This window comes from Osmerus eperlanus, chromosome 2 (genome assembly GCF_963692335.1).
Source record: "Osmerus eperlanus chromosome 2, fOsmEpe2.1, whole genome shotgun sequence".
In the NCBI taxonomy this organism is placed as follows: Eukaryota; Metazoa; Chordata; class Actinopteri; order Osmeriformes; family Osmeridae; genus Osmerus; species Osmerus eperlanus.
The window spans coordinates 21650034-21661840 of record NC_085019.1 but is presented as its reverse complement, the minus strand read 5'-3'; the positions used below and the strand labels follow the sequence as shown (position 1 = coordinate 21661840).

At 47.0% G+C, this 11807-nt stretch overlaps 1 protein-coding gene across 1 annotated transcript in view; it reads left to right on the top strand.

Annotated features, from left to right (window-relative positions):
* The first annotated feature begins 4314 nt into the window (after positions 1-4314).
* Positions 4315-11807, top strand: part of LOC134038348 (myosin-10-like) — a 30756-nt gene continuing 23263 nt past the window's right edge. Inside the window, exons 1-3 of the mRNA XM_062483770.1 lie at positions 4315-4473; positions 5715-6087; positions 6524-6682. Of these exons, the coding sequence (XP_062339754.1) occupies positions 5743-6087; positions 6524-6682 (504 nt within the window). The 5' untranslated portion in view covers positions 4315-4473; positions 5715-5742. The remainder of the gene's footprint in view (positions 4474-5714; positions 6088-6523; positions 6683-11807) is intronic.

The window sequence follows — 11807 nt, the reverse complement described above, 5'->3', positions numbered from 1 at the left end:
GGTAGTCTTGGCTTGATGTTTCACGATAACAGCCTACGATTCAGTTACAGCAGTAAGATCAAGTGAGGTACTAAAATGACGTCTCCCATAAACACTGACATTTCTCAGTTAACTTTAGCCAGTGAACTGGATTATTGTGGTCGTGCTACAATTCTAACCATCAGACTGTTGTTTTTTAATGTTGTTTTCAACACTTGTCTGGAGTAATACGGGAATAACGGGAGTCAGGTGGCTGAGCGGTTAAGGAAGCGGGCTAGTAATCAGAAGGTTGCCAGTTCGATTCCCGGCCGTGCCAAATGACGTTGTGTCCTTGGGCAAGGCACTTCACCCTACTTGCCTCGGGGGGGAATGTCCCTGTACTTACTGTAAGTCGCTCTGGATAAGAGCGTCTGCTGAATGACTAAAATGTAAATGTAAAATGTAATACGCTGGAAAAGTGTGCTGGCAAGAGTAATGCCTACAAGCTATTTCAACAGGTTTTTCAACACTTTTCAAATACATATGGGAGCAAACCCCTCCAGCTTGCAAACAGTCACGTCCTGACGTGACTTGACGATGCACACAGACGTTTCTGGACAACCCATCTGTGTGTTTAAGTTGCACCTATGTCTTTAGAAGAAGGAGGTCAGCATGAAATCTGATCACCTTGCTTACGGCACGCCTACAAACCGATACCATCTAACGGGAGATTGTGATTGGCCACAGAGGAACCAATGCCTGCGGTTAGTGCTTGAGGTATCACATGACTGTCTTTGGTCGTCTGCTTCAGCTGAGAGCCCTCACGTTGACACCAATGCTCACTGAAAGCCTATTAACGCCTACTGCAAACAATGCGTACTTTGTTAAACTGCCTATAAGCAGTTGCAGTGAACACAATGCTTGCCAAAGCCAAATAAAAACATTTTGGCTATGTGTCAATATAAACAATGTGACTGCAGAACCTCAAGCAACAGATAGAAGAACAAAAAAAGCTGGATGTTATTTCCTATTTACTTAGATTTAATAATCCATTTTTATATGTTGGGTGCTTCCACTAAAATAAGAGTGGCCCTAAAGATGGCCGATGGATAATCAAATAGAAAGTTCATAATTAATTCCAACAGTAATACCGCATAGCGTTTACTTAAGGCTGGACTTGAGGATTGAGGTCGTTGGATGGTTAGGTGTGTGCCAAGTAATAGTTGAGTATCTACAAAGTAGTTATCGGTTATGTTGAGGGGTTCTTTTGTACCAACAGTTCCACAAATGTTGCTGTTAGGGAACATATTATTTAAAGTGTACCAATTTTTTGCCCTTTCCCTCTCTCTCTCTCTCTCTCTCTCTCTCTCTCTCTCTCTCTCTCTCTCTCTCTCTCTCTCTCTCTCCTCTCTCTCTCTCTCTCTCTCTCTCTCTCTCTCTCTCTCTCTCTCTCTCTCTCAGATGCCAAGTCCAAATTAGACTTATTTAACACATACTGTAGCCGACTCTGGGAAGTTAATACCTCAGTCATTATCCTGTTAAAGTTCTGAATACTTTGCTTCATTAGTGTACTTTATCAGCCTACTCTGCTTGCATAGCTTATTAATTTAACATGTATTTATGTATTTTTAGACACAATAGCGTTTGGGCCACATGGTGGACAGTTAAACTACTAAAATGTAAATCGGTTTAACAGTAGTTTTGGTGTGAAATGTTTTGCTGCCATCTAGTGGTGAAATGTCTTCTTGTGTTAGATGAATTACCAACCTTGCCCACACACACACAAAAAAAGCACAGGACTGAAAAGTAACAGAATTTGAATTAAACAAAATCCCAGTTGTAGCAGTAGCAGTGGTATTACTGCATTCATTATTTTGTTCTGATATAAATTCATGGGCCGATCAAAGCTGGATTACATTACTATCACAATATTATTGAGAATTCATGTTGAGATAATAGGACAATTATTATTGAAAGAAAATGACAGATTTTATCATTCAAAATGTACTCCTTTCTCCTTAAACTTCAACATTTGGGTTGATTTTTGTCGTCTGTCCATTTGTACAGTTTAAACAACCTTGTAGTCTCAGCCCTGCAGGCACAAAAACATTCCTTTCTGGCCCTTGATTGTCTACTGTTTTATTTGTAAGTCACTTTGGTTAAAAAAAAAAAAAAGTCTGCTAAATGAATACAATTTTAAATGTGACAGTAAAACATAAATTCTAGGTCAACTGATCACTAAGGTATGGAGTAAATGATTAAAGTTTAAAGATTTTGAGGAAAGGTTTTCTGCTAAACTGAAGACATGGCCTTTGTTTCCAGCTTCAGACTCAGTGGAACAGACCAGACCAGAACAATTTGAAGTTCAGGGCTGCGTCCTTTCCACTCTGCTCTTCTCCCTGTACACCAACAGCTGCACCTCCAGTCATCCATCCGTCAAACTCTTGAAGTTTGTGGACAACACCACCCTCATTGGGCTCATCTCTGACGGGGATGGGTCTGATTACAGGTGGGAAGTTGACAACCTGGTGACCTGGTGCAGCCAGAACAACCTAGAGCTCAATGCTCTTAAGACAGTGGAGATGGTTGTGGACTTCAGAAAGAACACAGACCCACTCACCCCCCATCACCCTGGGTGACTCCCCAGTCAACACTGTGGAGTCCTTCCGCTTCCTGGGTACTATCCTCTCCAGGACCTCAAGTGGGAACTGAACATCAGCTCCCTCACCAAGAAAGCACAACAGAGGATGTACTTCCTACGGCAGCTGAAGAAATTCAACCTGCCAAAGACAATGATGGTGCACTTCTACACAGCCATCATTGAGTCCATCCTCACCTCCTCCATCACCGTCTGGTACGCTGCTGCCACTGCCAAGGACAAGAGCAGACTCCAGCGTATCATACGCACTGCTGAGAAGGTGATTGGCTGCAATCTGCCTACCCTCGAGGACCTTCACACCTCGAGGACCCTGAGGCGAGCGAAGAAGATTGTGGCCGACTCCTCCCACCCTGGACACACTCTGTTTCAGCCACTCCCCTCCTGCAGAAGGCTGCGGTCCATCAGGACCAATACCACACACCACAAAAACAGTTTTTTCCCATCCGCTGTTGGCCTCTTCAACAATGCCATGGGCTCACACTGACTTTAATGACTTTAAACACATTGCAATTTGCACTATATTACACAATTTGTATCTTTTGTACTATTTGTATTTTTTGTAATATTTGTATTTTTTGTATTTTTATATTGTAAATTATGGCTACTTTATAGTTTATTGTATATTTTATTTAAATTCTAAATCCCCTTAGTATTTGCTGGACTATGTACCTTTAGTATAGTTAGACCAAATATTTAAGTTTTTAAGATTCCTATATGTTTAATGTATGCACCTTCCTGCCAAAGTAAATTCCTTGTCTGTGCAAACTTTCATGGCGATTACCTAGTGAAAAAAAAGGAAGACATACAACATATTGAAGCATACGGCATCATGTCTGATTCATTCCAGTAACATCTATTGCAGTGAATTCTAAACAGTAGAGAGGTGTCCTTGTTTTACATAAGAGAACATTGTATAATGCTACCTGTTGTTAGTGATTTTTAGGTCATTGTTTTGTGGGTGACAAAGTATGTTTGTTGGCTGTCAACCTTTGCTAGTGTTATGGAAGAATGAGTTGATTTGAGACATGTATGAAGTGATTTGGTAGTTTTAGTGCATTTTGAATGTGAAATTAACTGCTGCTGCTAAGTATTGAGAAATGGGTCCTAGCGACTGTAAAAAACTGTAAAACCCTTTCTGATTCTGAGTCTGATTCTGATGAACCACAAGGGGGTGATATTGATCTTTAACCAGGAGAACACAGTCCCATGTCAACTTCTATCCATCTAGATCAGATTTTACGTACATTAAATGATGATTTACATAAAAGAAGCACTTTGAAAGTATTTCGGGCTGCATTTTTGATTACTATATTTTATAAATGCACTTAACATTTAAAACCTTCCATACAACACTCCATTCAAGCCTACCATTGAATAACCAGAAAGGTGTATCTGATTGATACAACGCTTTAATCAGGTGATTAGTCATCCTAGTGACCTTGTTCACATTTTAGTCCGTTTACAACGCAGACTCAGCATGATGAAAGATGCTATGTTAAATAGGATGAATCACATCGTGGTGTATTTAAAGACTTATCAAATCAGTACTAGTAAACGTAGATAACTCATCGTCCTCTTGCAAATAACGATTTAATTAAATAAGTTTATATGAGAGCAGATCTACTTAATCAATATCTATGACAGCACGGCCGGTAGGCGGGAGCAAATCAGTGGTCAAGTCTGTGTGGCGCTGAGCAGGGGCCCCACTGTAGGGTAGTGCATTTGGTGCATTCCAAAGAGCGGATAGATAGGCTACCTGAATTTCAATCGTCTGTAGTTGCATAAAGTGTTATTAAGGGGGGAGACTGGTTTAATTTTGTGAGCCGTCGCCCTCTTTTCTTCACCGACTTCACCAGGTAAGTAAGATGAACCCTGGCTGGTGCAGGGAATATTACTCACCGTTGGTTTACGTAATATTCCCTGCACCAGCCCGGGTTATCTTACTTATATCCTGGTCGAAGTGAGTGAAGACAAAGAGGGCGAAGGCTCACAATTAAACAGTCTCCCCCTTAATAACCTATTGCAAATTCCATTACGCTTGAATTAGAATTTGTAGATGACATCTATTCGGTGCCATTGTATGTGTTAACGGGTTGAAAGTGCAATGCAGCGACGAGTTTTGTATCAACCAGCAAACACCAAAATGCGTCAAGTCTGTCTACAGTCTCTCTTAAAGCTATGTCGTCTGTTAAATTGAATGTGCGTGAAAGCAAAACATATGAACCGATGAATACATTGTAACTAGCGTATTTATCGTAGGCAGGTTTCAAGGGTGGCCAGACCAGTCGCGTGCCATTCACAACACTGTTACGCCCGATCTTCTCTAGCGCGCTGGGGCAATGAATATTCCCATCACCGTGTGCGCAGAATGCGTTTTATTATCAGTTGTCTGAAGTTAGACTGAATGGTATGAATGGGAAGGCTATAGAAACAGGAAAGAAATGAATGTTGTGTTGTGTCACTCATTCCCGCATTGGATGGATAATTGAAACGGTGAAGGCGAAGCAACACATCATGATACTTTGATGGGCCGTCATAGGATATAGATGTTACTGTGACTTAGTCTACTTTTATCGAGTCAGATAGGCCTACAGCTGGTAGCAAGCTGTTACGAACATAAAAATATGATAATGCCGGTAAGAAAATGTATAATGACATCTACATACAGTTAACTACTTTTTGATGGTGTTATTTATCTCTTACAACAACGAATAACAAACACCATACAGGACAGGGTAGCCTACAAGCCAGAGGAGAGAGATGGGGACAGGAATTACGTCTATGTAGCTTTGCTGTATAACTCCCACTGAGACAGAACTAAAGCTGAATCTCAGTATTACATTGTACCAACACACATCTACGTCAAGAAACCTACGAATAGATGGACTGTATTATTCTTCACAACCCCTGTGGTGTATCCTTGAAGGGAATTCTCAGGAAGACTGGGTCTTTCTGAGAATTCCCTTCAAGGATACACCTTGAAGGGAATACTGAGAAGGGAACTCTTGTCCTCCCTTCAAGGACAAGAGTTTTCCTAAGAGTTTTCCTAAGCATAGCACATAGCACATGGACCATGGTCTCCATCTCTCTCCTCCAGGCAGTGCTCTTGCCCTGGTACCCCCAAGATGGCTCATCGGAGTGGGCAGGAGGACCCGGAGCGGTACCTGTTTGTGGACCGGGCTGTGGTGTACAACCCGGCCACGCAGGCCGACTGGACGGCCAAGAAGCTGGTGTGGATCCCCTCGGAGCGGCACGGCTTCGAGGCGGCCAGCATCCGGGAGGAGCGCGGGGACGAGTGCGTGGTGGAGCTGGCGGAGAACGGTAAGAAGGCCGTGGTGAACAAGGACGACATCCAGAAGATGAACCCGCCCAAGTTCAGCAAGGTGGAGGACATGGCCGAGCTCACCTGCCTGAACGAGGCGTCGGTGCTGCACAACCTGAAGGACCGCTACTACTCTGGACTCATCTACGTGAGTACACGCACACACACACGCACACACGCACACACACACACACACACACCCACACACACACACACGCACACACGCACCCACACACGCACGCACGCACACACACACACGCTCTCTCCTTCTCTCTCTGTCTCTTTGTCTGCCTGTTGTTGTTGGTGATCTCTTCCTTCATCTGTCTCCCTGCTCTCCTACCTGTGTGTGTTTGTGTGTGTGTCTGCCTGTACACATCGATACCTTCTCAGTGTGCTATCCGTCAGCGTGAGCATGTCCCATAGAGGCCCAGGCTCTATAGCCTCTGGAGCCCCAGGCTCTATACCCTCTGGAGCCCGAAGCTCTATACCCTCTGGAGCCCCAGGCTCTACAGCCTCTGGGGCCCCAGGCTCTATACCCTCTGGAGCCCCAGGCTCTATAGCCTCTGGAGCCCCAGGCTCTATAGCCTCTGGAGCCCCAGGCTCTATACCCTCTGGAGCCCCAGGCTCTACAGACTCTGGAGCCCCAGGCTCTACAGACTCTGGAGCCCCAGGCTCTATACCCTCTGGAGCCCCAGGCTCTACAGACTCTGGAGCCCCAGGCTCAGGGGCCTGAAGCCTGCTCTGTAGAGCGAGAGGAGAACACACACATGGAGGGTTTCTCTCCGTCTCTTTAATTATTACCAGACTTTCACTCACTAAGCTCTCACATTTCGCGTCTTATAATCGCTCTCACCATCCACTTATATCAATCCATCCAGCCTCTCTCCCACTCTCCCTCAGTGTCTCTGCCTCTCTCTTTCATTCTCTCTCTCTGCCTTTCCCTCCCCACCCCCCTCTCTTACCTTCCCTCTCCCCCATGTCAGTGAGCCCCCCTCTGTAAACAACGCCGGGTTCGGGTTGTTAGTGTTACCTCTGCCCCCAACCCCCCCTCTGCTCTCTGTCTTTGATGCTGGGGCTGGCTGGGGGGCCTCTCATCTCTGTAGGGCTTCCCTAACCCTAACCCTCTGTGTTAAAGCAAACACATTTGGCCCTGTGTGGACGCGCGTGTGTGTTATTTTGTGCCATGTGTGTTGTGTTTGACCCTGCTTGGCAACATTCATTCACGTCTCTGTGATTTGGACAAGGTTCCCTTTTCCTCACAGATCCATCTGAAACTATGTTAGACAAACAGACAGGCGGACAGACTGACTACATTATGCAACATGACAGGCCAAATAAGGCTGCATCATTTTAAAGAATGTCATGTAAGGATGTTTATATTCACCGTTAGAGTCAGAGTTGGTTATTCCAGTGACAGCATTTATTTGGAGCATTGTTTGCGATCCACACCTCTTGATTGGCAAGGCATGATGGTCATCCTAGCTCTGTGCTTTAAACCCTCTCACATTGTAACAACTGTAAGCATTATTGCCGACTAAAGGTGTCAAAATACAGACCTTTGAACCTTAATCCTTTGCTGTACTTCCTGTTTGAAATATTTGTATAGTTGCTTGGAATAAAACCCCCCTGTTCAACAAATGAAATGTAAAACTTAAGGCTAGCAGCAGGGTGAGATTGTGCTGCTCTTGACCCAGTTGGTGACATGATTTCCAGGAATAGAATGTGGGTTGGCTCTCACCTGAGACACTGGTGGCAGGGGGAACGGTGGGACTGTCCATTTATGACAAGTCCAGATGACATCCAGCACTTTCACCTTCTGTTCCTCGAGCTGAAGGTTAGGTACTTCCTGTATCCCATAGATGTCACCTGGGTATTGTTGTGTAGAGATTGTAGCGTTAGAATTAGGGTTGTATGGAATGCTACTGGAAGGCTACACTGATGGTTCAAAAGAAGCGATATTTGAGTTGTTGACCATTCCCCTCCACCAACACCCCCCCCCCCATTCTAGCTGTGTTCTCTGGGTGTTTTATGCTGAGGGGTTGAAGGTGCTAGAAGCATGGGAGGCCCCTGGTTTGGTCCTGTGCTCACAGTAGCCCCCCTGCCTGAGGCCCCATCAGTGTGGCCTTGCTGGGCCATGTCCTGCCCTGGCCTGCCTGCCCATCGCACGGCTTCCATTCGAAGTCAACCAGTTTGGCAAGCAGAGCCAGCGAGTCACAGGCTAACCAGAGCGCCATGCTAACGCCAGGCTAGGCTAGGCTACAAGCGGGCCTTTGTGTTGGCAGTTAAGCCTCAGCTGTCAGAAAGCCTCAGCATTCTTTCATGGCAAAAAAGCGTCCGTCTGTTGCCCGCTGCCCTTCGCCCACGCCAGGGCTCTGTCTATCCTGTCTCCTCCTTTCCCACACTCTCCCTCTCTCACTTTTGTTCCCCCGCAATGTCGCTTTTCTTTGACTTTTTCACAACCCCTTAGATACCTACCACTCTTGAGTGTTTATGTTTGATTGTTTTAAAGTTCGACGTATGGTCTTGTTGGGCAAAGGTTGCCAGGTTGGTGGTTTTGCCAGTGGACATCCCCATCCTTGGCTCATCTTCTTGTTGGATTAGGCTTCCAGCATTCTTTGCAGATAGCTGATTAATCAGAGATGATTTGAACAAGCTTTCACTCATTCTGCATTAATGAAAGGTCCATTACCTCACCCCCTTCTTTTCTCTCTCTCTCTCTCTCTCTCTCTCTCTCTCTCTCTCTCTCTCTCTCTCTCTCTCTCTCTCTCTCTCTCTCTCTCTCTCTCTCTCTCTCTCTCTCTCTCTCTCTCTCTCTCTCTCTCTCTCTCTCTCTCTCTCTCTCTCTCTCTCTCTCTCTCCCCCTCTGTCTAAGGCAGGATAGTATTTGGTTGTCTGGCCCCCACATGTTCGGATCTTGCTATAAGTGCTTTGTTGCCATGGTGTTGTGTTGCCATTGCTCCATGGGGACCACTTTTGCTTGCAAACAAACTACCAGAGACAATTGAACCTGCTAACTGTTAACATGGCACACACACACACACACACACACACACACACCCTTCACTCCTCATACACACATCCAAGTACATGAGCCAATAGAGGGTCAGTTAAATAAACTCGTATTCAACCCACAGTAAACACTGTAATTGAATATGCTACCATGCTGCTGACTGTCTGAGATGCAGCCTTCAAACGCATTGGTCGTATTTCAGAGCGCCCTCTGAGGGACCTATTAGTGTAGTCATGGAGTAGCAGGGACTGCATTCGGCAGGAAGGCTGTCTCATGTCCTGAATGAGGGACTGACAGACCCGCAGGGTCACTAGATGGCCAGATAGCTAGCTTGCTGGCTGGTTGGCTGACTCACTAGATGACTGGCTGGCTGGCTGACTGTCTTGTTCGATGGGTGGGTGGCTGGCAGGCTGGCCAACTGGTTGGTTGACTGGCTGACTGACTGACTGACTGCTGGCCGATAGGCTGTCTGACTCAGATCAGAGGTGACAGATGGGGCTGTCCTGGGAGAGTGCCTGTTGTTGCCTGTGTGTTTGTCAGCTGTTACCATGCTGCAGCCTGCCTCCAGTCCCCACTGATCCGGTGTCACAGTGGAAACATACACTGTAGCCCCCGGTCCCTGGACGCACAGAGAGGCTAACTCTGACCCAGGCTAACTCTGACCCAGTCTAACTCTGACCCAGGCTAACTCTGACCCAGTCTGACTCTGCACCAGCTTCAGGGGGACAGAGAGACCGTAGAGATAAGCCGTTATTGCTGTATTGATCGCTCCATAACACGGTGTTATTACTTTAGCACTCATAGATTACACTGTCTGCCTGCCCTGTCTGGGTGGTTGTGTCTCTATAGACAGATAAATAAATAGATGGATGGAGTAAACAGACAGATGGGCAATAGCATACAGGACATGCTCAGACAGTCCAGCATGTCACAAAAGCACCCTCCACCACCACCTATTTTTAGCTCCTTGCATTCAGATCCAGGCAATCCATTTTTAATCAGCTACAAAAGGGAGCTGTAAGCTCCTGTTACAGGCTGCCCTCCTTCTCTACGGTGGAAGACCCTGAAAAGAGACAATACTTGCTCTACTAGTCAGCTGAAGTACAGGCCCGCTCCCATAAACCTCCATGTCCTCCCTCCATGTTTCTCTCTCTCTTTCCCCTCCTTCCCTCTCTGGGCCCCTTTCAGTACCCCTGCTCTCTTTCATCTTTCTCATCTTTCTTTACCCTCCCTCCCTCCCTCCCCTTCCCCCCTCCCTCCCTCCCTCCCTCCCTCCCTCCCTCCCTCCCTCCCTCCCTCCCTCCCTTCCCCCCTTCCCCCCTTCCCCCCTTCTCCCCTCCCTCCCTCCCTCCCCTCCCTCCCCTCCCATCTGTGTGAGTGTGCTGACTCTTAACGCTTGGGTGTCTGTTACATCATCAGAATGCTCACCCAGGCGTCCTCATTGATAGTGCTGAGTCGTTCAGCCCTGAGTCGGCTGGCTGCAGACTTGATGATGAGGCTCCTCTCGGTCTGTGAGATGTAGTCTGGGCCTACCTGAGAGGATTTGAAAACCCCTAACAGAGCTTCGACGTCATTTCATAGCTCTTGAATACAAAATTCAAATGCACCTCAAACCAGAGCTGTATTATCGAACCTTATCTTGGATTTTAGCTGGAAGACACTTCTCTCTGTGTGAAAGAGAGACAGAGAGAGAAGTAGAGAGAAAGAGAGAAAAAAAGAGCAAAATAGAGGGAGAGAGAATTGTGGGGGTTGATGTATGGAGATCTTGAAACAATTAGGGGGTATTTTAGACAGAGGCTCAGTCAGTCATTACATTTCATGTCAGCCGGGTGTAGAAAGGCAGCGTCTGTGTTAATATGAACTCTCGCCCCTGGGCTGAGGCGGAGAGGGGAAGCCTGCCTCTCTGTTTACCACCTTGACAGATGTTTCCGTAACAGCGTCACAGCAGCCAGTAACTGACTGGCAGTAGGTGATTGACAGACGTTGTTATGGTATTGGACCTCTCTCGTAACCCCCTTCCATACTCTCTCTCCTTTTTAACCCCCCCTCTTTTCACTGCCTCTCCGTGTCCAACTATGTGGGTGAGACCCTAGCGAGCTCCCTAGATGCCTGGGTAGACTGGAAGGGTTCGGCTTGATAAGCCAGGTGGTGAAAGTTCCACAGTCGGAGGGAGATGTAGGGTGGGGTTACCACGTAATGCCTTCTCCTCCTTCAGAGCCACAGGAGTGTGTGGAGGGGTGGGGATGTCTGGGGTGGTGACGGAGGGCACCTGGGGCTGTGTGTGGACAGGGTCTGTCTGGGCCAGTGGCTGGGGGGTGGGGACTGCGGGGTAGGGGGGTTTGGGGAGCAGACAGACAGGCAGGCAGGCAGGGAGACAGAGAGGCAGACAGAGAGGCAAACAGAGAGGCAGACAGAGAGTCAGACAGACAGACAGACAGACAGACAGACAGACAGAGAGAGAGAGAGAGGCAGGCAGGCAGGCAGGCAGACTGCTTCTCCCACTGTGACCTACATGGTATGTCCCCTGCAGTGCCGGTGGGGTCTGTGTCAGGGAGAGTGGTGACAGCAGGGATAGGCCCCAGCCAGAACAGAGGTTAATGGAAAGCCTGTATATAATGTGTATGTGAGCTAATGCCTCACAAGCTCGGGCCTCCCATTCTCTCAGTCATTCACCAGAGATTTCCATAAGTCCGTCTCATAACCTTCCATACTCTCTACTCCCTCTTCCCAGCCCTTAAACCCCCATCTTTCACTGCCTCTCTGTGTGTGCCCAACTGTGTGGGTGAGACCCTAGCGAGCTCCCTAGATGCGATTCACCAGAGATTTCCATAAGTCCGTCTCAGACATGAACTCCAACC